The sequence below is a fragment of the Leptonychotes weddellii genome, chromosome 9 (genome assembly GCF_054177405.1).
Source record: "Leptonychotes weddellii isolate Sample4059 chromosome 9, ASM5417740v2, whole genome shotgun sequence".
Classification (NCBI taxonomy): Eukaryota; Metazoa; Chordata; class Mammalia; order Carnivora; family Phocidae; genus Leptonychotes; species Leptonychotes weddellii.
Window position 1 is genome coordinate 101560042 of NC_138377.1, and position 26490 is coordinate 101586531.

At 51.8% G+C, this 26490-nt stretch overlaps 1 protein-coding gene across 12 annotated transcripts; it reads left to right on the plus strand.

Annotated features, from left to right (window-relative positions):
• PPCDC (phosphopantothenoylcysteine decarboxylase) lies at nt 1-24787 on the plus strand. 12 transcript variants are annotated; one of them, XM_081831410.1, is made up of 7 exons: nt 2-107; nt 3508-3659; nt 4862-5061; nt 18700-18795; nt 19647-19775; nt 23636-23804; nt 24240-24787. In XM_081831410.1, the coding sequence occupies exons 2-7, from the start codon at nt 3599-3601 to the stop codon at nt 24323-24325; spliced, it is 741 nt and encodes a 246-aa protein (XP_081687536.1). In that variant the 5' UTR covers nt 2-107; nt 3508-3598; the 3' UTR covers nt 24326-24787. The 12 variants fall into 12 exon arrangements, with proteins under 12 accessions (XP_081687542.1, XP_081687536.1, XP_081687541.1 ...); XM_081831415.1 differs by having other exon boundaries at nt 23636-23731; XM_081831411.1 differs by lacking the exon at nt 2-107 and adding an exon at nt 114-187.
• The last annotated feature ends 1703 nt before the right edge of the window (nt 24788-26490 follow it).

The window sequence follows — 26490 nt, forward strand, 5'->3', positions numbered from 1 at the left end:
CACGTAGGCAGCCGGGCGCCCTCGTGAGACTACGTGCTAGGCGGAAACAGGAAGGGGCGACTGAGATATCGCGATATTTGGGGCTGCCCGAGACGCGCCAGGCGTGGGTGAGGAGGCTAGGGGTCCTTGGAGGCTGTGTCCTCTCGGCCCGGCGGTAGGGAGGCCCTGGGAGCTTCGCCGACTGTCGGTCCGCGACTGTTTATGCGTGACCTCACTTTGGCCCGCGCGCGCGCGCGCGTGTGTATGTGTGTGAAGGTTGTGGGTCCGCGGGGGTGTGTGACCTCAGTTTCCTATCTGTGCCCGTGAAGCTCAGCTCGCCAGTGTGGGTTGGCGGCCGTGTCTGTGTGGGGACTGTCGCGCCTTTGGGACTGTACTTACCTGTCTGCCGGCGCATTTGGGACCTCTTCCTGGCTCGAGTCTGGAGTGGGGGATTTGTATCTGTGTGTTCCCACCCCTGCTTTGTGCTGCACTGCGATTGTTCAGTGCTTTTTAAACTAGTTTAAAAGGTGGCCCCATCAGTTCCCCTTATTTTAAAAATCGGTAAAATAGAAAAGGGAAAGCCTTGGTATGTTGGAATTATATCCTCTAGATCCGCCTAAAAGTGCTGATGGTTTTTAAAAATTAGAATGAGGCTAAATTTTACCAGAGAAAAACTTTCTCCTGTCCTTTAGAGGCCTGTACCAGGCGATAAGCGGGAGAGATTGCTATAGTTGGAGAATTGGTGAATGTTTTGGGAGTAGGGTGTTTTCCCCACGTCTCTCGCAGTGGCTGTAACTACCTTGCTAGTAGCCAGTGTGTGTGCATGTGTGTGTGTGTGAATATGATACTTAGTTAATATTTTAAACAATATATATAAATACATAATATATATTATATACAATATATATAATACAAATATGTATAATATATGTATATATCCCCAACATGTGGGCTTGAGGAGGAGTGCCTAAATTGGATTGCAGAAGCTGCAGAGTCAAGCATGCCTGCCTCTAGTGAGAGAGAAGAGCAGTTCTAGCAGAATGCTAAGGCCTTGAGCTCTCTCCTGAGTTCCTTGCCTTACCTTGGGGACAGGGATTTAAAGTACCCTGTGGCCTTTTAATGTCTTTGGATTTGGGGGCAGGGTGACATTTTGGGGAGCTAGAAGTTGCTCATTATTAGGAGGGCAGAATAGAGTGTGTTGACTGGTGGGAGATACGGCCAGAGCAAAAGCCTGGGGCCAGGAGTGAGGGGCTTTAACGTTAGGCTAAAGATTATAAGCTCTTAATGGATCCTGGATCCCTGTTCCCCCAACCCCCCATGTTTGGTTCTGCTTTGTCCTAGGCCCCAGCCCCTCACTGTTCCTGTGTTGGGCAGTGTTTGTACTGTCTGGCCCTTTTTTAGCCCTGGTTCTGTGTGGCTCCACACATGCCCCTATTGTGATTGGCAGGTATTCCTGAAACCTTAACTCTGCCCTAATTAAACTCATCAGAGGAGGTTTACACATCACAAGCTTGCCACAAGCAAGCTCTGGCTCTGCCTTTTTTTTTTTTTTGAGAGCGCGCGCGCATGAGCAGGCAGGGGAGGGACAGAGGGAGAGAATCTTAAGCAGTTTACGCTCAGCGTGTAGCATGATGCAGGACTTGACGTGGGGCTCGATCTCACGGCCCTGAGATCATGACCTGAGCCAAAACCAAGAGTCCCACACTTAACTTACTGAGCCGCCCAGGCGCCACTGTCTGGTCCTGTCTTTATAAGGGGTAGAGAACCTGCCATTTTTCTGGCTGTGACTTACCTGCATGACTGGTGTCCTGGGAGCTTGAGGCTCAGTAATCATAGCCTTCAGCCCTTATAACCTCTCTGCATGCTAACTCTTTCTGCTGCTCAAGAGTTCCTATGAGTCCAGCAAAGCCCAGAAAAATCAGGCACTATCTACAGCACCTTGGCTGTGCAAGTAGGTGGTTCTAACAGGAGTGGGCTAGAGTAACAGACTTACTGGTTTGGGATTTGATCTTTTTTAACGTAAACATAAAGAACTGCCAGCTATCACACTTCACAAGACTGTTAGGTTGAACCAGTTTGACCTTGCTTTCAGATGTTTGTTAAATTAACCACTTTCTGTTACTCAAGTACCTATGTCCCCCATCCCCAACACCCAACCCACACTCACTTTTCTCTAAAGGTAGGTAGGCTTTGGTCCTTAGCAAGTCCTGCTCAGCAGGCTAAGTTGTAAATCTTTGGCTGTATCACCTACTGTGGGGAAGTAATTGAAATTCCCAACATAGCTTCATGCCCTAGGTTGTTTTTTTTAATTTATTTATTTAATAGAGCACATGAACAGGGGTAGGAGCAGAGGGAAAGGCTGAGAGAGAATCCTCAAGCAGAATCCCTGCTGAGTGTGGAGCCCGACTCGGGGTTCGATCCCAGGACCCTGAGATCATGCCCTGAGCTGAAATCAAGAGTTGGCCGCTTAGCCGAGCCACCCAGGCGCCCTGTGCCCTCAGTTTAACTGATTGCTTTCAGTAACCAGTTCCTTAGGAATGATATCAGCTTGAATGTAGAGGAGATTTAGGGGCTGCAGAGATGAAGTTAAGCCTCTGGTTTGGCAGGAATCTCCCTGTCCTGGCACCAGTTAGCTGGGGTGGGACAGGGTCAGGGTTTGAGCTCTGGCAGGTAGGTTTCCCTGGAGAATCAAGAATATGCCTCCCTCACCTACTGAGGGTGCTAATCAGCATGCTGATCTGGGAAGGGGCTGGCTGATAGGCCCTCTAGATCCTGCCAGTTGCTAACAGGGCTCCCCAAGCCCTGGAGTAGAGTCATTTCTGCTCTGGGCAAGCATGGCCCTGGCTGAGGCCCTGATGTAGAGCAGAGACTGAAACGGAGCTGGCAAACGGAACTTTGGGGGAGTCTTGCTCTAGGGAACTGATCTGTGCTTAACTCCTGCTGATTAATTCCTGGGTCTGGGCATCTAGGAGTGGGATAATAGATCCAAATAGGATCCTCAGCTCATGTGGGTGTGTGCCTGAGTCTTGAAGGCAAATACTGGGCAAAGAGGCCCTTGGAAACCAAGGAGCCTCTGGAGTGAAGAGGAAGCCCATATGGGTGTGCAGCCACAGATTTAGCCACTGGGTGATTCACAGATAACTTCCTCCTTGGGGTTTGCCTTGGTTTCCCCTCCCACTGCTGATTCTGCCCATTTCGAGTGCATCTTCCAGGACTCTTGTTTTTTGTTGTTTTTTTTTTTTTTTAAAGATTTTATTTATTTATTTGAGAGAGAGCACATGAGAAGGGGGAGGGTCAGAGGGAGAAGCAGACTCCCTGCCGAGCAGGGAGCCCGATGTGGGACTTGATCCAGGGACTCCAGGATCATGACCTGAGCCGAAGGCAGTCGCTTAACCAACTGAGGCACCCAGGCGCCCCTTCCAGGACTCTTGTACAGAGAGCTCTTACTGGTGTCTTTCATACACTGACTCAGAAGTTTCTACTGAAGGAGCTTCAGAGATCACCTGGTCCTACCTCTGTATTTTTCAGATGAAGAGACAGGTCCAGGGAGAGAAGTACCCTGGGCCAGGGTCACACACGAGCTCAGGAAAACAACCATGGACAGGGCCCAGGGCTCCTGATGCACCAGCCAGGCTTCTGTGCCAGTGTCCTGTGCCCCACACCTCACTCTGCTTCAGAAGGTACAATTTATTATTCCTCCAGCAGAGGTTCAGGGCCCGCCAGGTGCCTGGCTCTTGGTGATCAGACCTGGTCCCACATTCAGGGAGCTTGCTGGTGGCAGTGGTGGTGGGGGGGAGGTGGAGAGGGAGAGGCAAGGAAACAGGAACAGTGGAATCACTTATTACCAGACAGGTGCATCCCAGAGAAGGGCCCATCTTAAATGATTTCAGGTGTGACTCTTCTCAACTCATCTGCAGATTCCCCAAAGACAGTGGCATGTCTTGCACAATTCCTTTGCCCAGTGCTAGATGTCATTGGCTCTCAGTGATTGTTGCTGATGGAGTGGGTATGTTTTGCTGACCCAGCTTGCAGAGTGTAGGTTTTGGTGTGTCCGTCAGCTATATTATCTTGGGCACTCACTCCTAGCGACATCTGAGGGCCAGAGGAAGAAACCAAGCATCTGGTCCCATGGGGGTGTCCAACATCCCCTTTAATGCTTGTTTCTTCCTGGGCTTAGATTTGCAGAGTGGTGTCCAGTTTGATCTAAAGGGACGGTGACAGAGAGGCAAATGTCTCCACTCCCTGGATCACCCAAGTCCTCCTGTTGCCTAGGGTTTACCACCTCTCAGGCGCCCCTGAACCCGTGCCATCCTGCTACTCCCTTCAGTCAGTCCAGCCTCCTCCCATCTCCACCTCCAGGGTCCTGTCCACATTTGGCACCAGGACTATCTTTCTAAAATGAAAACTCACCTTGGCCCTCACTGCTCTTGACACTGCCCTTGACCTGATTGCAGCCTTACCTCCTGCCACCCCCTACCTCCCATCACCCTTTAGCCTCACTCCTAAGCTGCTCCTTGTTCCCCAAACCTGCCACCCTCCTTAGGCCTCTTCACCTTTGTGGGATTATTCCTTCTTGCATGGTTATTTCCTTCTTTCTCTGGGAAGCATACTGGTCCTTCAGGACTCAAGCTGAATGTCCTTGTTTGGGTCTCTGACTTCCTCAGACAGTTACTCTTGGGCAGCCAAAGCCCCCAGTGCAGACCTTCCTCACAGCACTGGGCCATATTACATGGTACCTGACCTTCTCATCAAATCGTGTGCCCCCAGCCGCTGGGACTGCTCACCCCTCAGTAACCTAAGTATCTGGCCCAGGGTACTCAAGACAGTCTGGTCGAACATATGAATGAAGTGGGTGCCCCTTATTCTGCTTTTTGATTTTAAGTCCTGACAGAGCTTTGTGGAGGCCGTCCTGGCAGGCTCCCGGGATTCGAAGCCAGTAGACCCCACATGGAATCCAGTGCCTCAAGTCCGGCTGCTGCACCCTTGGTGAAGAGACAGTTCCATGTTCTCGTGGGTGTCACTGGGAGTGTTGCAGCCCTGAAGTTGCCTCTTCTGGTGTCTAGGCTTTTGGACATTCCTCGTGTGAGTATGCTTATTAGACAGCGTAGCAGTCTGATGGTGGAGAGCTGCTGCTTCTGGGGCCGGCCCATTTTTATGCAGTGCATGGGGTTTTTTGTTAATGGTGTTTGTGGAAGCCCTCTGTGTGCATTAGTGTGTAGGGGAGGCAGGAGACAGTTCAGTATAACGGGAACTAGATGAGAGGATGTGGACAGTGTGAGGGGAGACTGGGAAAGGAACGCTTTGCTGAATAGAGGGTTTGGGTTCCCATATACTGATCCTGGTTCCCTGAGGTGCTGGTGTGGGAGGAGGGCTGGCTGGAGAAATGCAGCACAGTTGCGGTGTCCCCTTGCTGCCTTGGGCACCCCACCCCCATTTCATCTTGAACACTCTGCCTCTGTTCTCTCCCCTTGTTAGACACCTGTCTGTCCAGATGCACTGGAACGTCAGGGGTACCCATTGCCTGCGGCTCTGGTTTCAAACTGCTCCTTCAGGTGTTCAGAGATGCCCAGGGGCCTCCACAGTGTATACATCAAAATGTACCCCCATTTTGATCAATTTTATATATTTATATATATTTCTATATAGTAGGGTCCTGGGGCAGATTCTTCTTCGGGAAAAGTTCAAGGCTTTAAACAGTGTGAAATCCAGCAGGTACTGACCTCATTTCCTTGTCTGGTCTCTAAGGTCTGTTGAACTCCCACTGCCTACACTCCACCCTAATGGCCTTTGCTTTGGCCTGGCCCCTGCCAGGCTGTGCTGCCCTCCTATTCCTCTGCCTCTCTAAATTCTGCACAAACACTTTACAAGAAAGCCTTCCTGGCCTGCTTCAGCCCATGTGGCATTGCTCCCTTCCTTTTAAAACTCATTTGATGAGGGGCACCTGGCTGGCTCAGTTGGTAGAGCATGCGACTCTTGATCTCCAGGTTGTGAGTTCGAGCCCCACATTGGGCATAGAATTTACTTAAATAAAATACCTTAAAAAAAAAAACAACAAAATAAAACTCATTTGATGTATTATTATTTTTTAAAGATTTTATTTATTTATTTCAGAGAGAGAGAGAGCACAGGGGGAGAAGCAGGCTCCCCACTGAGCAGAGAGCCTGATGTGGGACTTGATCCCAGGACCCTGAGATCATGACCTGAGCCAAAAGCAGACGCTTAACTTACTGAGCCACCCAGGTGCCCTCATTTGATGTATTAAAGAAAAACCTGAGATGGGCAGTAAAGTGGTAAAAACATGTTTTTTTAAGAAAAACTACCACAATAAGGGAAAAGAGACCTCAGCAGAGAACTGGGCTTGATTCCAAATACAACAGGGAAAAGTGGGGGTTTATAGGCAAGGAGCAGGTGGAGGGCGGTGGATGGAAAATTACTAAGAGGAAATACCAGGACTAAGGGGGGTTCTGGCTAAACTGTCCTGACAGGATTCTTAGTGCAGGCAGGCCAAGGTGATCAATCATCACATGGGGGTTGTTGAGGGATGAGGAGCCTGATGAGATATCCAGGCTGATCAGATATCGAGAGTGGGGGATTCTGGCTAAACCCACTTAACAGGAACTTAAGGACTAGGCCCCAGGATAGGCTTAGTCAAAAAAGTGGCGCAGAGGAGCCAGAGGAGAGTTTGGTCTGGGAGAGAATCTTGACCAAGGTGTGGGGAATCTTAGGTTGTCTTTGACATTGCTCATGTTGCACATTACTTTTGTTGGGTGCGCCACTGGGCCCCAGGCTGTGCTTTTTCCCTGTATCTACGTGGTACCTTTCGCAGTGGCACAGGTACATGTACCCAGTGTGTCCAGCAGGGGGCAGTGCTCACTTGCAGATGACTATGTCAGGAATGAAGGCAGGGGTGAGAAATCTTTTTTTTCCCCTTACTTTCCACAAACTTTCTACCCGGAAAGTCACCCCCTCACCCGACCCCTCGTGCTGGGACAAGCAGTGAAGCAGGCAGCCAGAGATGCCAGCCAGGCTAGAAGGGGGAAGGGAGGTGAGTCTCGTGGCTGCTGGGCACTGGTGCTGCTGGGCAGTACCACCTGTGGCCTGCCCCACCCGTGCCCTGCCCCACCTGTGGCCTGCCCCCTCTCCCCCATAGGCCCAGAACCGTTGGTAGGAGCTGGCTCGCTAGACCTGTGAGGGCGGGAAGCCTGGAGGCCTGGAGGCCTGGAAGGGGTTGTTGCAGCAGTGACAGCCTCTGCCCCGTCGGGAGGCAGGGAGCCATGCAGTTCCCTTTTCCCATAGCCCCAGAACAAGTGGATTTCCGGACTGGGGGAGAGGGGGCAGGGCGTCCTATCCCAGGAAACAGATGGGCAGCCTCAGAGCTGGGGGAAATGGCAACTCCCCCGCTTCCTGCCGTCCCGTGCAGCCAGCATTTACAGGGGTGTGAGGAAAGGGTTGCGTGAAGTAGGGAGGCTCTCCAGCCCACCCCAGGCCCTGGCCCTCTGACAGGGACAGGCCTTGTCTGGAACAGGAACTTGGCTCTCTCTCGCTGGCTGGAGCCCAGCTGAAAGTTAGGCAGCCAGAAGGGCACTGACCTAGGAGGGAGGACTTGGAGCCTGCCTTTCTCATTTAAAATAAAGGGGATTACAACCACCCATCCCCTCAGGCTCTTGTCAAGGCTTGGGGAGGGGACACCAATGAAAGTTTGTCGTCCTGTGCCAGGAGCTGTGCTTAGCTGCTTAACAATGTTTGTTTCCTGTCCTTCACCCTCTCCTTTCCCCTTGTCATGTCCTTTGGGCCAGCCACGCGGTGGGGTTGTTGGGGTTGGCGAGATAGCCCATGTGGGAAGAGCTGTGGGATCCACAGTCCAGCTGCTCCCGTGGAGGGGCCCGCTGCCCTCTCACTTCTTGGCCAGCTCATCCCGCAGGTAGAACGGCTCTCCGAGGAGCCTGGGTTTCCTTGGTGGAGTCCTTGTGAGACAACCAGAGGGGGACCCTTGCTTGGCCCGATGCCGTGGCCTCCCCACACTCCCTGATGGTACTGATCTCCCCATTGCCCTCTTTCTGTGTCACCCCAGGAGCAGTCTGTCCCTTGGAACTGTCCTTCTCAGCTGCTTGCCTACATCATGGATTCACATGCTCAGGGCTTTCCTGAGCTCCCGAGGCATTTCTAGATTTTGGCCAGCAGACAAGCAGCTGAAGAAGCGTGGGCTGCAGGGAGCTGGGTGATTCTACAGATCTGGCTCATAACTGCAGGTGTACCTCATTTTATTGTGCTTTGCAGATACTGAGTTTTCTTACAAATTGAGGATTTGTGCCAACTCTGCATTGAGCAAGTCTATCGGTGCCATTTTTCCAGCAGCCTTTGCTCACTTTGTGTCACCTTTTGGTAATTCTCATAATATTTCAAACTTTTTGATTATTGTATTTGTTATGGTGACCTATGATCAGCAATTACAACTTGCTGAAGGTTCAGATGATGGTTAGCCTTTTTTTTAGCAATAAACTACTTTATTAAAGATTTATTTTTATTTATTTTGGGGAGGGAGGGGCAGAGGGAGAGAGTCTCAAGACCATGGGGCTGGATCTCACAACCCTGAGATCACGACCAAGAGTTGGATGCTCAACTGACTGCACCACCCAGGTGCCCCACAATAAACCACTTTTAATTGAGGTATTGTTAGAAGTGGGGGAGGGAGAGTAAGGTATCCTCCAGCCTGAGAAGGCACTTTGAGACTGAGAAATGAGCCGCTCCATTCCATTGCAGAGACTTAGGCAGGGGGACTTGCCGATGAGTGGGAGGGCAGGCAGGTGGGGTGGGTGAGGGGCGAGGCGCTGCGCAGCTATGCTCTGCCAAGTCTGCACCTCAGTCTACAGCTTTTATAGACTGAGGCGTTGTGATGAGGTCAGCGAGTCGTTCTCTAACGTGCTGCCGTCTGTGTACCACCTCAGGGAGGTCAGAACAACCCTTCTCACGTTCTGGTCAGGGCAGACATTAACCACCACAAGGCCTGAACATGCAGTCTGGAGGGAGGTCATTGCTCGGGCACGAACAAGATGGAGAGTCCAGTATGGGGTCAGTGTTGTTTGCACTCCTCCAGGTACGCGTGTTGCTTTTTTTAGACATAATACTATTGCACACCTAAGAGACTACAGTATGGCGTAAACGTGACTTTTATATGTGCTGGGAAACCAAAAAACTTACTTGGCTAGTTTTATTGTGATATTTGCTTTATTGCAGTGTTCTGGAACCAAACTCGCTATGTCCCAAGGTAGGCCTCTATTCCTGACTCACAAGTGTGTCCAGGCATCCGAGGAGAGCCACTGGCTAGAGCCAGACCAGGGAGACTGTGGAAGGGTGCAGGAGAGGGGTGGATTTGGCCTCATGACTCACACACCAGCAGTCAGGCAGAGTGCCATTGCCAAGAATCCTGGGATACTTTCTGTGGTTGGGGGGAGTTGGTTAGTGGGGGCCGGCTGTACCTCAAGAGAGGCAGCCAAGCCTAGAGGATTTCTCATGCAGAGATTCTGGGCAGCTCAGGTCTTCTTTATGGCCTCGGTCTTCTTAGCCCTGCAATGAAGAGGGGGGGGCAGCAGGTACTAGAATGATCTGTCTTCAAGGCCTCTTCTGGCACTAGTGGTCAAAGATTCTAGAGATAAGGGCATAAAGGAATAGGGCCCAAAGGCAGCCTGAGAGAAGGTCCTGGGATGCGGGAGCTTCAGGGTGTTTGCAGTTCCACAATTGTCATGTAATTGGGTGGAAGTTCTGTCTGAGCACCCCCTCACTTGGATGGAGGAGACATACGGCTCTCTAGCTTTTGCCCGGGCAGGCGTCAGCAGGGCTGCAGCCAGAGGGGCATTTCAAAAGGTGGAGAAAGTCTCCCATTTGGAGAGCTGGCAGGACAAGGTTAAGTTTCCATTCTTTTCTTTTCTTTCAGATTTTATTTATTTATTTGACAGAGAGAGACAGCCAAAGAGGGAACATAAGCAGGGGAAGTGGGAGAGGGAAAAGAGCAGGGAGCCCGATGCAGGGCTCAATCCCAGGACCCTGGGATCATGACCCGAGGCGAAGGCAGACGCCTAACGACTGAGCCACCCAGGCACCCCATTTTCTGTCTTTTTAAAAAGATTTTATTTATTTGAGAGAGAGGAGCGAGCACAAGCTGGGGGAGGGAGGACCAGAGGGAGAAACAGACGCCCCGCTGAGCAGGGAGCCTGATGTGGGCCTTGATCCCAGGATCCTGGGATCATGACCTGAGCCGAAGGTAGATGCTTAACAGACTGAGCCACCCAGGCACCCCAAGGGTTAAGTTTCTAGAATGCCTTCAGGACATTGACTATTGTCAAGGGTGGGGGAAAGATGGTCCCACTCTCATGCAATATGAAGTAAATTCTGCTTCTCTGGAGGACCATTTGGCAATGTCTGGAGAGACGAAGTGTTCATAGCCCTTATTCACCTGTAGGATTGAATCCTGTAGGGTATAGAGATTCACTGTATGTACAAGGATGTTCATTAAAGCATTGTTTATCATTTCAAAACAAAACCAAAACTGGAAACAAAACGTCCAAGGATAAAGAGCGCTCTGGTGCAGTTTGGGTCCAGCCTCGAGATGGATAAAGGCAGCGGTTCAGAAGAATGGCTGGATCTCCATGTTGATGTGGGACAGTCCTCAAGATGTAGATGAAATGAGCCTGGTACAGGAGTGGGCAAACTGGGGCCCACAGGCCAAATCTGGTCTCGTTACCTCTTTTTGTATGGTCTGTGAGCTAAAAATGGTTATTACATTTTTAAGTGGTTGGAAAATTAAAAACAATATTTTGAGACACATAAAGTTACGTGAAAATTCAAATTTCTGTGTCCATAACATTTTATTGGAACACAGCCACACGATCATCTAAGTATTGCCCATGACTGCAGTCTCGCTACAACAGAGTTGAGTAGTTGTGACAAAACTGAAAATAGTATCAGGCCCTTTAGAGAAAAAGTTTGCTGACCACTGGTATATTGTATGGTTCCTTTTATATGTTCACATATCTGAGCCTGCAAATTTTCCTCTGGAGGTAGTCACCTTTGTGCAGAAATGGGGGCAGGAAGGGAGGCTTGCATTTTGTATCATTCTGTTCAATCTTCATTTTTTAATCTCTGTATATTTATTTTTAAAGTCAGTGGGACTCTTGGTGGGAAAATTATGGAACATTCTTTGCAACTTTATGCTTTTTTTTTAATGCTCGCTGAGAAAAGGAAGCGGGAGAAACGAGGCCTGGTTTGAGGTTTTCCTTTCTTTCGGCGGATGGGGGGGCGGGGGCGGCGCTACCTGCCTGCCCTATGGTCCTGTTGTGGAAACTGGTCTGTCCAGCTGTACTGCTCTGAGGCATTTATTTAGGTTTCTGCTGGTTTGGCCAGCCCCTTCCGCCCTGGCCAGTTCCTCCAGGGAGTGAGTGCTGTGGTCTCCCTTTCAGGTTCCTTCCTTGAGAATTTTCTCTAGCTGGGGAAGGGCACAGAGGGACTGGCAGCTCAGTCCTGCTTGAATGGCAGGAAGGGCTGTTGAGACCAGAACACCAGCTCCCCCAGGAGGCCCACTGGGAGGCTGATGGAGAATGGCTTTCCCCAGAGAGCCTGGTGGGAAAGGGCAAGAGGGCTGGGATGGCATAGTGAGCTGGATGGGCCCCTGAAGGCCATGTGGTTTATATGGCTCATGGCTCAGAGGAGGAAACCAGGACCAGAGAGGAAGAGGGATTTGCCCAAGACCTGCCCCCCCCCATCCCCCAGCCAGTGAGCTGGCAGAACTGGTGCTTGGGGCCAGGTTTCTTGACTCCTGTCAGCAAGTGAACTTGAGGAGCTCAGATCTTGAGCATAGGCATTCTCTGCTCAAGCTAACCATGGCTGTGAGGATGAGAATTCCCAGGACATTGTGGACTCTTACCTGGTCTGCCTTGCTTCATGGTCAAGGTCATATATACCGCACCTACTTGTTAGACTGAGTCTTTGCTGAGGGCAGAGCTCGTATCTTACCAGCTGCGGCCCCCATGTATATGTAGGCTCAGTAAATGTTTGACAAGTCAAGATACCGGGCACCTGGGTGACTCAGTCGGTTAAGCATCTGCCTTCAGCTAAGGTCATGGTCTCTGGGTCCTGGAATCGAGCCCCATGTGGGGCTCCCTGCTCAGTGGGGAGTCTGCTCTCCCCTTCCCTTTGTCCACCCCTGCCCTCACTTTTGCTCTTTCTCAAATAAATAAAATCTTTTTAAAAAAAGTCAAGATATCATTATGAGCTGGAACATTATGAGTTGGGACAGCCACCCAGCCAACCGGAACACCCTCAGGGATTTGTTAATGAGGCCACCTCCTCCACAGCTCCCCACCCTATGTGCTGACTGCCCTGGGCACCAAGAGTACTTTTTCCTAGAGTATACCCACCACCCCCACGCTCAGATTCGTGTCAGCTTATTGGCTGGTTCCCAGGCTTTGGGCACAACCAGTGTCAACACTGGTCAGCTTAGTGTCAGGGGCCTCTGCTGGATGTGCTAGCCCAGAGGCCCGAGCCACCAAAGCGCTGGGTTCCTTGCTCTGTGGCAGCGTAAGGCATGGCAGGTGTTCCTCCTTAGACTCCTCAGCAGCCTCCTGTGAAGCTATCATCGCCTGCCCTACTAGGAACACCTGCTCTTTTCGGGCCACTCAGCTGGAGGTTCTGGCTGGGTCTCTCCTTTACTTGTATATGCCAGAGCTGTGCTATCTAATACAGTAGCCACTAGCCACATTTGAATTTAAATTATTAAAATTAAGCCAAAACTTCAGTCCCTCAGTCACACTAGCCACACCTCAAGGGTTCAGTAGCCTGCATGTGGCAAGGGGCTGCTGTGCTGAACGGCACAGGTGTGACATGTTTCTGTCACTGGAGAGCTCTGTTGGATGGTCCTGTAGAGAACTGGTTCTCGCCTCGGGCAGCTTTGCCTCCCTGGGGACACTGGACTATGTTTGGGGACCTTTTTGGTTGTCAAACTTGGGCAGGGGGTGCTATTGGCTCCTGGTGATAGTAAGTAGAGGCCAGAGATAGGATGGGAGGGGGAAATGCAGGCCATGGGATTTATCTCATCCTATGGCTGTGAAAGTGCTTCTCCCCAAGTCCCTTTGGTAGTCTGCCCCAGAGGCAGCCTGGGCCAGACTAGGCCTAAAAGTAGACGTGGAGGTATCACTCCCAAATCTGTTTCCATTTCCCCCTCCCTGACTCTCCAGGAACCCCAGATGGGATTGCTAATGTACCTTCAGTAGAGAAAAGGAAACTAGACTTGCCAACTGGTTTCAGGAAGGAACCTCTATAAATGCCAGGCAAAACGCAGACAGCTTATATAATAAGGTCTGGCCAAGCACAGAGAAGTTCAGGTTTTGTTTTGTTTTAAGATTTTATTTATTTGACAGACACACAGTGAGAGAGGGAATACAAGCAGGGACAGTGGGAGAGGGAGAAGGAGGCTTCCCGCGGAGCAAGGAGCCCAATGTGGGGCTCGATCACAGGACCCTGGGATCATGACCTGAGTCGAAGGCAGATGCTTAACAACTGAGCCACCCAGGTGCCCCGAGAAGTTCAGGTTTTAAATATTAGATATATTAGATATAAAAACTCTTGGCAGGGGCCTCACCAGGGGACCAAGCTCTGGCTGCTTTTCAGGAACTCTCCAGTGTGTGGGAGATTGTTTTAATCCTAGCTCTGCTTCTACCAGGACCCATGAGGGGTATAAGAAAGCCAAGGTGGGTTCCTGTCCTTAAGAGTTTTCTGCCCTGCCAGGGCTTCTTGACATTTGCTAGGGGAAAGGTCAGGGTGAATGAGTGAATAGTCTGAGTTATTTAGTATCTCAGAAGGTAACACAACATGTCCTTTTTTTTTTGTTTCCTTTTTTTTTTTTTTTAAGTATGCAGACCTAGGGCCTAGTCCTTGGCTCCCAGGACATTTGGCAGAGTGAATGAAAATGAAAGAACAAAGCTCATAGGGCTGATGAATTAGATCAAGTGACATCCCTCTAAAACCAGAAAAACGGGCTTGGGCCTGCTGGACAGCATGAGGGTCAAGGAGAGGTAGCTGCTTCAGTGGGGTCAGGGGACGGGCATCAGGAAGGACTGGTTCATCACATACTCTTCACATTACTCTCGAGGTAAAGATATTGGCCCCAGGAAGCTCCCTAACGATGACTGTATAACCTGGGAGGATAGCCAGAGAAGGATGGACTTCGAGACTGGGGGAGGAGCTCAGAGGGAAGAGTTCAAGCAGGGGCCCAGGGTGGGAGGCTCACCTGGATCCCTGGTTTGAACTCCCTAGGAGCCAGGGGAGGCTCAGGCCAAGAGCTGAGAGGGAGGAGGGAGCCCCAGAACAGGGCCATTACCAAACTGGGAATGTTTCTGACTAGCCCTAGGCACAGTCCTTCCTTGTGAAAACTGACAGGCAGTTTGGGAGTTAGGGAAAGTAGGGGAACTAGATCTTCAGGAAGTAGCTTTCTAGATTTCAGAATAAAGGATGAACTGGGATGTTCTTTTTTATTTTTTTCTGCCCCTACCCTGAACTAGGATATTCTTTTTTTTTTTTTTTAAGATTTTATTTATCTATTTGATAGAGCACAAGCAGGGGGAGCAGGAGGGAGAGGGAGAAGCAGGCTCCCTGCTGAGTAAGCGGAGCTCAATCCCAGGACCCTGAGGTCATGACCTAAGCCGAAGGCAGACGCTTAACCAACTGAGCCACCCAGTCACCCCTGAACTGGGATATTCTTACGTGGCACATTGTTCAGGGTGGCTGGGAAGCTCTTAGAGATGAAAGACAGTGATCCCCATGAGGAAAAGAAGGCAGTATCCAGAAACCGATATGTCTACCTGGGAAGCTCTCTGTTGAAGGAGATTGGAAAACAGTTAAATGGAAAGGAGGACATGTAACCAAAGACGGAGGTAAGAGCTTGGCCCAGAGGCCACCAGAATGAACTGAACCTTGCCCTGAAACTCAGGACGACCAATAGGGCTGTTACATATATTTGGGAGAGGAACGGGGAAACGGCCTGGTCTTGGAGGCCAGTGGTATAATATTAGGAGGGAACAGAAAGAAACCAGAGAGACTCTTGTGTCCCATTTTGTTTCCATCTTTTGAGCTTGAAAAAGCAGGACAAATGGTGATAGAAGGGACTTGAACCCAAGTTGGGTGATTCATCTCCTGGGCAAATTTCTGTCTGTCTGGCTGCCTACAGGATGGGTGGGAAACAGCAGAGGGCCTGGGGGCTAGAGATGACTAATGTCTGTTTATCAAAAAGGCAAATTACCATAGACGAGGTCTGCAAACACTTAGAAAAGCTCTCAGAAAGTGGTTGTCTCTGGGGCTTGGTCAGACTCATTGGGAACAAGGCCTAACAATTTCAGTTTATTTTTTTGGACCTCAAAGTACTTCTGGATTGAGGTGAGGCCTTTAATAGAGTCTTAGGACATCCCCCTGGACCACCTGACAGTGATGTCAGCACTGTTTTTATAAACAGTGAAAGATCCCACTTTGAAAGGACTTGTTCTTGATTCCTTCCCACCTCCCACCCCCACCCCGTGAACCTTAGGGAAGAGCTCTGCTCTTGACCTTGTTCTGTTATGATTTGGTTCCTGTCTCGAGGTGGGGGTAGCGGGCTCCTGATGGTGGTGCTGGCTAAGAGCAGGACTGAGATCTGAGGAACTCTCTGTGGGCCACCTCTGGAAAGTAGAATTTACCAGGGAAGTGTGACAGACTGCATTTGGGACCAGAAAAGTAGCTGTGCAGGTACAGGCTGGGGTTTGCGGCTTAGCAGCAACATGGTGAGAAGAACTCTCTTGAGCTTGCTGATTGCAAACCACATATATGTCAGCAGGAGGATGTGGCTTCCGGAAGAGGTGCTGTGGGCTCAGGCTCCACAGACAGACACTCAGTGGGTGCCAGGGACGTGATGCTCCGGGTCCCCTGAGCCTGACCCAACGACAGCGGGCAGGCAGAAGAGATGCCTCCTGTCTCTGAGTTCTTCAGTTCTGGGAGATTCCATTCCATTTCTTTTGTGATTTTTCTCACCTCCATTTTTCTGCTTTCTGCAACTCAGGCAGATTTTGGACCTCTTGAATTGATCTTCTGATTTTCTCATCTATTTTTCTAACATTATCCATCTTTTTTATCTTTGTCTTCTTTTTTCTGCAAGATTTCTTCTACACTTATTCTGAGTTTTTTATTTCACTGTTTATAATTTTGATGTCCAAGAGTTCTGTTTTATTCCCTGAATGTTCATAAAAAAACATGAGCATCTTATCTAATCTGCTAATGCTTCCTTCTACTTTCATTTTCCAGAAATGTGTGGACATGTCTTACCTGCTGGTTTCTGGGGTTGGTTGGTTGGTTTTTGTTTTCACTTTATTTGATTTTTTGGTCCTCTTCTCTCTGTTCTTGGTTCATATCATTAAAAAAAAAATCCCTTTTGGGGCACCTGGGTGGCTCAGTCGTTAAGCGTCTGCCTTTGGCTCAGGTCATGATTCCAGGTTCCTGGGATTATTTTGGGGGGCAGCAGAGTTTGAATGTACCTTATTTAACTGAAAGTTTATTCTTTTAACATTTATATATCCTTTTTTTTTCTTTTTAAAAAAGATTTATTTATTTATTAGAGAGAGTGTGAGCGGGGGGAGGGGCAGAGGCAGAGGGAGAAGCAGGCTACCCACTGAGCAGGGAGCCTGATGTGGGGCTCGATCCCAGGACCCCAAGATCACAACCTGAGCCAAAGGCAGACGCTTAACTGACTCAGCCACCCAGGCGCTCCACCTTTTTTTTTGTTAATGTTTTATTTTTAAGTAATCTTTACACCCAACTTGGGGCTTGCTTGAACTCACAACCCCCAAGATCAAGAGTCACAGGCTCCACCAACTGACCAGCCAGGTGCCCCGATATATCCTTTTGTTTTAAAAGTGTCTTTTCAGACACATTTTGATGTGATAGAGGGCTTTAAAAATCCAGTATGAGAGTCTGAATTTTGATCAGGGAATTTAGCTCATTATCTATTACTCTAATTACTATCATGTTAGGACTTAACTTCTGCTGTCTTACTCAATGCTTTCTACTTGTCATGTGTCCTCTCTGCTTTTTTTCCCTTTCCGATCCTTTATTGTGTAGCTTGAGTTTTCTGCTGGTTTGAAAGTGACCTATTCTTCTGGTTAGCTCTAACTTACCGTTCCCCTGTCTTACCTTGCCACTGTCTTGTATCTTGAGAGTCTTGGCACTGTCCTGCCTTCCTCTGCTCTCTCCCTGCCTGTGCTGGTCCCGGGTGGGCTCCAGGCCTCGGTGCCGTGGAGAGAAGGCGGCCCTGTTCCTCCGCCATCTTGTTCAGAGCTGCCCTGGAGTGAGCACCAGTGCTCAGTGGAAGTTTGGTTTAAATGACCTTTAAAAAGGTCACTGAGGTCTTGCGCGAGTTCTGGGGATGGTAGATTCTAAGGGAGAGTGAGGGAGAGTGGACATGTCTGAGAGCTCTCCAGTAGAGCTAGAAATAGCAGACCTTCTGAAGTACCGAATTTTGCTTCTCTGAGATGTCTGCTTCCTGGTCCCAGCTTTGCTCTTACGTGCGTAATGCTGTCACTGCTGCAGGATAGGCAGGAAACAGATGAGGAGGGGGGCCTCAGTGAGACGATAGGGAGGGATGCGGCTTCTGTGAGTTGGCATGGGCACGCTCTATCCCAAGAGGCAGCTGTGACGCAACACCACCATTATCAAGTAGGAATGTGGGCCCCAGAGTGCCAGAGCTTTTAGTTTTTCAAGAGAAGCCAAGAGATTGGATTTTCTATGTGAAATCTCCCAATCTGTATATATTGGCTCAAGAATGTCTATAACCTCATGCAGGCCAAGTAGCATGTCTGCAGGCTGGATCTGGCCTACATGCCACACGGGATTCCTGTTGTAGCCAGTTGATGATTCTGTCCTTGTCACCCTTGACTCTTCTGTCTCCTGGATAAATGTCCCCTAGAGATGTGATTTTCTACACCCTTCCCCTCCCAGCCACTTCTTTGGAGCTCGTTTACTCTGCCAGTGTATTGGTTTAACACCTCATTTTACGAAGGATGGCAACTGTGTCTAGTGCTGTCCACACAACTAACCGTACCCTTGTTTGCATTATGAATTACTTGTGAATGAGGAGTGTGAAGGTAAACTTCATTCTTGCCCCACGAGTGTAGGGTACACAGGTTTTTTTTTTTGAGTCTGTCTGCAACCAGAGCCCACGAGGCCTTGTTCCTAGAAGTACGAGAAAGGACTCTGCCTTGTTTTCTCGCTGGGGCATGGATGCAGCCACCGCGTGCCAGGCCCCAGCTCCCCAGTACCTTGGCCTGCAGAGGGCAGGGTTGCGGTGTGGATTAGAGCTCTTTGGGGTGGCTCCTCTTACCCTGCATTCCTTCCTGTCTGCCTCTGCCTCTCAGCCCGAGTGGCAGGAGCCTGCAGCTTTATATGCACTGGGCAGTTGGTGACTCATTCCTCAACAACCCCTCAGATAGGGAAGTGAAACGGTCACATCTGGTGGGGCCTGACCTTTGGGTGACATCGGAAGTAGCTATGCAAACATGGGGCTCACTGCCGAGGAGGGAGAAGTCTTTTCCACAGCCAGGCTGCGAAGAAGGCACTTGCCTGGCCTGGCCCCGTGCGGCCTCCAGGCCGGTGGCTCTGGTAACAGTTTCCTTTCCCTCTCCCTCTCCACCTCCACTGTTTTCTCCGTGACAGCTGGAAGTAGCAGTGGTCACAACCGAGAGAGCCAAACATTTCTACAGCCCCCAGGACATTCCTGTCACTCTCTACAGCGACGCTGATGAATGGGAGGTCAGTGCACGGGGGCCCCAGGGCTGAGTTCCATCATGTTTCTACCAGCAGGACAGCAGTGTCCTCCCTGCTGCCCATGGTCCTGGAGGCCAGAGCAGACGGGCTAGGCTCAAGTCAGTGGTCAAGGCCCTCTGGGCAGAGGCGATGAGGAGAACATGTGTGTAGCTTCTGGCCTGCGGGAGGCCTGAAGTCTCCTCCCACCCCAGGCAGAGCTCGGCCCTGGCCCCGTGCCTCAGGTTGAGTGTCCTTGCACTTATCTGGGCTGATGAAACCACAGAGGAGCTCCGTTCCCACCACCCTTGTCCACGTGGCTCCCAGTGTCAGGGCTGTGGAGGGCGCCTCGCTTCCCACGGCCGCTGGGCTCTGCGTCTGCTCTCCCGCAGCGGGGCAAGCACCGGCCGATTCACCAGACATCGAGTGTGGGCCTCACAGGGGTGCCCTGCCAGGCATTTTGAAACATTCTCAGCCTAGAACATTTCTGGCTGGCCTGTCTTCTCCACCCCACCCCCTCCATTCTCGCCGCCCCAGAGCCCTTCCACGGGCTTGGACAACCCAAGCATCCGCCTCAAGCAGACAGGCCAGGAGTTCCGTGCCAGATGTCAGTTCTCTTGAAAACCAAACCATAAAGGGAATAGCTTGGAGAGACAAGGGGTGTTTGTTTCCTCAGGCCTGGTTTCTCTCAGGCTGTCGGCTCCACAGCTGGTGCTCACCAGCTTAGCTGTGAGAGGGAACAGTAGTGGACTTGGACAGGGCTTGCTCAGGTGGTCTCCCTTGGTTTCTGACTTACGTATACCTCCCTCCGCACTGAGAGAGTAGCCAGCTTAATGACCCCGTTTCCTTCCCTCTGCCAGATGTGGAAGTGCCGATCCGACCCAGTTCTCCACATTGACCTGCGGAGGTGGGCCGACCTCATGTTGGTGGCTCCTCTCGATGCCAACACCCTGGGGAAGGTGGCCAGTGGCATATGTGACAACTTGCTTGTGAGTGACTCTACCCTCCTCCCTCCCTGGGCCTCACTCCTGGTTTGCCGAGCTGCAGACTACCTTTGTATGGGGTTCTTGCCTTGAAATTCTTTTTATGGTGGGCTGATTTGCCTGGAACACTGTCCCCCTGGACCCCCTCCCCTCCACCTGGTGTCACCTGTGTTCCGGCCAGTGGACAGATGGATGGATTCAGCTTGTGTGTGCTCTCTGAGGGTGTCCACCTCTCACCTGCCCCCCTGATGCTCAGCTCTTCTCCCTTTGTCCCTCATTCACGGGCTGCCCTTAATGTGCTCTTCTGTTGGTCTCCCTGCCCAGCCCCACTGCCTGCCCCCCTTAGCCCTGCCTTCTCCCCAGGATCTGGATATCCACATGGGCGATCTGATAAGAGTGTTTACTTCCTCATGGATCTCTTGTGCACACTTATCTCTCCTGTAGCATTGGCCACAAGGCAGAAATGCGGTTTTCCTGTGTGTTAGGGAAAGCTTAGAGAGGAAGGGAGGAGAGACGGTGAGAGGTTCCAGCCGATGGCTGGTGGAGGAGAGGAACAGAAGTCCAGATGCACAAAGTGGGGATTGTCCTCGGCCTAAGGGACCTCCAGGGAGCTGTTGTCCTAAAAGGCCTTGTTTATATGATCCTCCTGGGAAGAGCTAGGTGTGTCATCTCTGTCCTCCCTCCTTCTCCATTATTACCTCACGTCCCTCACGCATTGAACATTTCCCTAACATGAACCGAGCCCCATGCTGAGAGACACACAGGATACGGGGAACTCATAGTCTGGAAGGAGAGGGTTGTTGGTTACCCACACAGGTGAGAAGGAAGTATGCTCTGGTGTGTGGTACAGTCTTCAGTGACCCCAGTTGGTCCTTTGACAGTGGACAGTGCTGGGCATATAGTAAGTGTTCAATAAATACTTACTGTATGTATGAGGTCGTTAGTCACTCTACTTTGGCAAAGAGCAAGGAGATTTTCAGAGTTTAATAGGAAGAAGAAGTAAATAATGAAGCTGGGTCAAAATGTTGGTGGGTCAGATAGGAGGTTAGTCTCCTTGCATGCTTATTGATGGGTGCGTAAGGCACTTCTTGAAGAATCTGCTAGTGATTGAATAAGAGCACAGGGTGACCAGAAGAGTGGCACACAGATGATGTAGCCAGGAGCAGGGGTGGGGGAGTACAGAGAAGGGCGAGCCTGGGGGCGGTGTTATTCAGAAGGCTTCCCAGTGAGGCTGGTGTGTGGCTGACCGGGCAGTTGGAGCAGGGGAGGCTCCAGGCCACTTTCAGCCCTGTAGGCCTGAGTGGTATGTGACCTGCACCATCTCAGCAGATCTCCAGGCTTCCCACTGGCTGGCCAGCACCAGCTGATGTGATGAAGCACACTGACCTCTAGGAGGTATGCCCCAGGCTGGGCTGGCTCTCGGACGGCTCCTTTCTTCCCCTGCAAAACTCTGCTTCCCTTTTTCCTTCAAAGCTGCCCTCACTCCCTGAAATCTTCAGGGTTCCCTCCTCCTGAATTGGCTGAACTGAGGCCGTTTGCCTCAAAAGGTTTCATTTGAAGGCACAGATATTTCAAGGAATTACAAATCTCATAGTTTATTTTATTTTAGAGTGAGCAAGAGAGAGCAGGAGCGAGGGGAGGTGCAGAGGTAGAGGGAGAAGCAGACTCTCCGCTGAATGGGAGCCCAACATGGGGCTCGATCCCGGAATTCTAGGATCATGACCTGAGCTGAAGGCAGATGCTTAACCGACTGAGCCACCCAGGCGTCCCTCTCATAAAGTTTAAATTGTCATCATCCTTGCCCTATGGCTCTGTACTCACTTAAAAGATGTTTTGTCCTTTTATCCCTGAAAACGTCGCCCTGCTGCCCCCTTCCTTCAGATCTCCCTTTCCAGTGTCTAGAACTTGGGGTGCCAGAGGAGCAGCATGCTAGGTGTGAACCTGTGCGCCAGGTCTCTGGGCCCTTGGCCTGGGTGAGGTGCATCACCATCTGCCCTCTGGCCCACTTGGGCCCTCGCCCCTTCTTTGTGCTAAATAGCCAAGCAGAGGGGCGCCTGGCTGGCTCAGTTGGTAGAGCATGCAACTCTTGATCTCGGAGTCGTGAGTTTGAGCCCCATGTTGGGTGTGGAGATTACTTAAAAAAAAAAAAATAGCCAAGCAGAACCAGAAAGAGGAGTGACTTCCCTGGGTCGCCAGTCTAGCTGGGAGCTGGTCTCCTGATCTGGATCTAGGCCTTCTCTCTGCCCAGGCAGCTTCCCAGGGGCAGAGCTTGAGGTACTGAACAGAGCCCTGACCAAATAGACGTGACCGTGGGAACTGAGGCCTCCTCTCATCCCTCCTGCTGCCAGAAGGTTCAGAGGAGCTGTGGTTTGTCTGCGAAGGGCTGAGCTGCGAGGTGAGGTGGGAAGAGCTAGAGAGGCATGGGACACGGAGGTATTGGGTTTGTCTTCTGGTTGTTGGTGTGCTGTGCTTCGAAGACGCTTAGAAACCCCAAGCCAGCGCCCACCACACTCCACACGCTGTCAGGGGGCCGCTTCTAGGTATGTTCGTGACTCTTACAGAAGCGGCAGGTGGCACGGGGCCAAGAGGAAGTGTGACTGAAACTGTCCACTCAGCCTGGTTGCCACATTGAGAGGACTCGGTGGGAAACAGACGCTGGTGTCTGGGTCTACACAAGCAGCCAGGTCCTGAGGCCGCGGGCCGTCCCACTTCCTTCCCGTCCCCAGGAGAGGGCAGGGGCACCGAGAGCGCCGGGCATCGGCTCGGGCCTGCTCCCGGCATTGTTTTCTGGGTTGCCCACTCTCTTCCCACACGGGCTGCACTTCAGGGATGGGGTGTGCTGACCACTGTCTCCCCAAGGGGCCCACAGCTGGGAAGGAGGTGCCAGAGCAGCCGGGGAACCTCGGGGCAGCCCCTGGCCCCGGGAGCCAGTGCTACTCTGGTGGTACCAGGAGCTCCTGTTTCGGGAGCCTAACCTTGATGCCAGGCCCTGTGTGAAGAGCTGCAAGCATTTCCAGCCTCTGTCTTCACAACCATCCGGTGAGGGGGGCTTTTGCAAAGAGGAAGCTAAGACTCCCGACATTAAATTACTCCTCCAAGTCCTCCTGGCCTGAAGCAAGAGTAGATAGCACAGTCGGGATTTGAACCCAGGTCTATGATTTCGCAACCCGCTGGGCGGGTGGGTCTCTTTCACAGTTCCTCTGGTGTGTGACTTGGTGGGATGGCCTGGAACTCGGGAGGTAGTGAGGCTGTGTGGGACGGTGGAAGACCCCATGGGGCGGCGTGCAGGGCTTCATGCCCTGGATCGTCGTCTCCATGGGAGCTTGGGGAGTGCAGCTTTCCCATGTGACGCGGACAGCACCTTCTTTACAGGGTTGCAGTGAGGTGCGTGGGATACTGCAGAGGAGAGGGTTTTTGTCGTGTGGAAGGTGTTCTCATGCCAAGCTTTAGCCGGCTTCGAAGTAGAGCCGGAGTTGGGGTGGATGGGCCCCACCCGATGAGTGGTCTGGGCCTTTGCTTTGGGGGTAACTGCTCCCCTGGCTGGCTTCTGTCTGTGAGGTGTGTCCCACAGTGGAGAAGCCTTGTGCTTTGGCTCAGAGAGCGTGTTCTGCACAGGAGTGGGGGTCTGTGTGGAGGTGGCGGGGCCATTGCGCGTGTTGGGGGAGGACCCCCTGTGTGTCAGGCCCTGTGGGGAGGTGGAGAGGCTGAGGAGACACGAGACGGGGGGACACGGACAAGTCGCACCCCGTCATCCCAAGCCCTCTAGCTGTGACCCAGAGGACGGTGGGTAGGATTTGGGAGCACTGGGGAGGGGTGGCAGGCAGAGCGGCAGGCACCCACTCACCCCACTGGGCCCTTCTTCACAGACCTGTGTCATCCGAGCCTGGGACTGCCGCAAGCCCCTGCTCTTCTGCCCAGCGATGAACACCGTCATGTGGGAGCATCCCATCACGGCGCAGCAGGTGGGCCAGCTCAAGGCCTTCGGCTATGTTGAGATACCTTGTGTGGCCAAGAAGTTGGTGTGTGGAGACCAAGGTGGGCATCTGGCCAGGCTCATAGGCCATCCCCACAGCCCAGAGTCACAGCAGGGCTCAGCTCCGGGGTCAGATCTGGGTCCACATCCCAGCCTGTCGTGACCTCAGGCAAAACTGTTCTCTGGGCTTGGTTTTCTCGTCTGGGAAATGGAAGTCATAATTCCTCTCAGACTTGGTAGGATTAAACGAGATAGTATATGTCAAGTGCCTGGTGTCCCTGGCAGGCAGCCCAAGTACACAGTGGTTACTGTGACTGTTCCTGGGGCCTGACCTGGGGGTGCCTTGGAAGGGACTTGATGGGTCTGGCTCCTGCAGACATGGTCCTGGCCTTCCAGGCGTTGGGCTTTGGGTGGAGCACTCGGGAGCATTGAGCAGGGTGGGTGGGGGTTGGGTGCCTGCCTCAGTCTGCAGGCCACAGCAGAACCTTGCTCCCTAGGTCTAGGGGCCATGGCCGAGGTGGGCACCATTGTGGGCAAAGTGGAAGAAATCCTCTTCCGGCACAGTGGCTCTCAGCAGAGTTGAACCCAGGATTTCTGTCATGTGTGTCCCTCTGCACTCAGCGTGTTTTCAGGCCAAGTCTATGAAGAAGGTGGATGTTGGCAAAATACGGTGAAGACTTCTGCGTTTACTGGGGAGGAGTCTGTCCTGGGCTGGGGGCCTGACTTGCCTCAGGTTCAGTTAGAACAAAGGCCCAGGTCCCGACTTCTTTCCAGCTAAGAGATGCCTGCTTTCCAGAACCCTCCTCCCCTTTCCCTGGGATTGGCACAGCAGGCTGCTGTACGTCCCTGTGCTCTGGGAGGGGGACTGAGGGATGACAGAGAAACCTTGATTCTCCTGGTGCCTGGGAGCCGCTTCAGCTCCTTGGTGGGCTGCCCTGGCACCATGCAGAGTCAGAGAAGCCTGTGATTGGCAAGATGCTGAGATTCTCCGTAGACCATGCGGTGAGATCGGGGGGTAATGGGGAATAAAGAAGAGTGACCTGTAGGAGTCCGTGTCCTTCCTTTACCTCTGTCTGTGGTCTCAGAGATCAGGGGCATTGCTTGGTGTGGCTGGTGAAGGGTCGGGGCTGACAACTGACTGGCGTGTCTTCCTGCCAATCTCATGTGGTGGTTAAGACAGACCCTAGTTCAAATCCCAGCTCTGCCATGTGCTAGCAGTGGGACCATGGCTCAGGGCTCTCAGCCTTTCTGACTCTTGCTTTCCTCATCTGGATGATCCTACCTTCATGGAGTTGTTGAGAGAATGAAATGAGGTTATGTGTGCCAGGTACCTGCCTCCCTGCCTCTTACATAGTAATAAATGTCAACTAAAGGGAAGTTAAAGCTAGATATGTATTCCTACCAGTGAGCTTTGCTAACATTTACTGAAATAGACCCTCTCATTTTGGGAAAAGTAAAATCCCCAGCCCTAAGCTGACGTGGCCTTTATGCAAATGACAGGCACACAGCCAGCAGGGTTGGAACCTAGGCCCCTTGCTTCCTGATGTCCTCATCAGCTTTGCTGCACCTGAGACCTGGGTGTCTGTGCCTCCCCTCCGACCCCACCCAGCGGCACACAGGAATTCAGAAAGTAGACTCCAGAGAGACACGTGTTCTGCCCTAGAAAACCCCACCACCCTGCCTTTGACCTAATTGCTGTTTGGCGGCTGCAGTGGTGAGGGGCTTGTGGGTCTGTTTGGAGCTGAGGTTGGGACTGGCTTCCTACCTTCCAGGCCAGGGGTGTGTGGGCACTCCCCGCATGCCCTTGGACTGCTGAGGGTAGAGGTTACCATTGAGGGGCACCAGTGAGCCTGCTGGCTGGGACCACGGCTTCCAGGCCTCCAAGAGCCTTTCTTTCTACAGCACTTGACTTAATCAAGTGACCCTTTGGGATACAGTTGCCTTAGGGCAATAAAGGAAATCTACCTCAAATGGTAGCATCACAGACCAACCTCTGACAGGTTTGAGGGTTGGGGGGTGGGGAGGGCCTGGATCATTGAAATCCAGAGACAATCCCAAAGTTGCACTTACATGGTTTCCAACGTCCCTCCTTGTGTCCGCATTGCCCTTTCTTTCCCTCAGCAACCTGCTAATGAGTAGTGAGGCTCTCCAATTTTAATAGAAACTGCTACCATTTACTGAGTGCTTACTGTATGCAAGACCTTGTGCTGGGCACTTTAGGAAAGACAGCTGCCCAGACCTGCTACACAATGCTGGTTCTCGAAGGCCACAGGAGCAGAGAGGTTGATAGGACTCTACCCAATACCTCTGCAAACAGCTGTGGCTCCTCAGAGCAGGACTGAGGAGCTTGTTGGCTGGAAGGAGAGATGTCCCCCATGGATGTAGGCCAGCTGGAGGCTCCATCCCTGGGGTCCATCACTCCGTCACTGCAATCCTGCATCCCTGTTGCCCATTTTGAATGGGGTTCTGGATGGATGGGCTGGGGCTGGGGCTGGGGCTGGGGCTGAAGAGCCCAGGTGTCCCCTGAGCCCCTGAGGTTGGAGTCGAGAGGGCAGTTAGCATCAGGCTGTACCCACCTGGCCCCAACTGCAGGGGGAGGGGAGTGGCAGCAACAGCTCTCCCCACCAAGAGTCAAAACTCTGAAAGTGGTCAGCATTGAAGTTAGAAGTATTTCTCAGAGAAGATGCTAGTCTCTCTCATTTTTTTTTTAAAGATTTTATTTATTTGACACAGAGAGAGATCACAAGT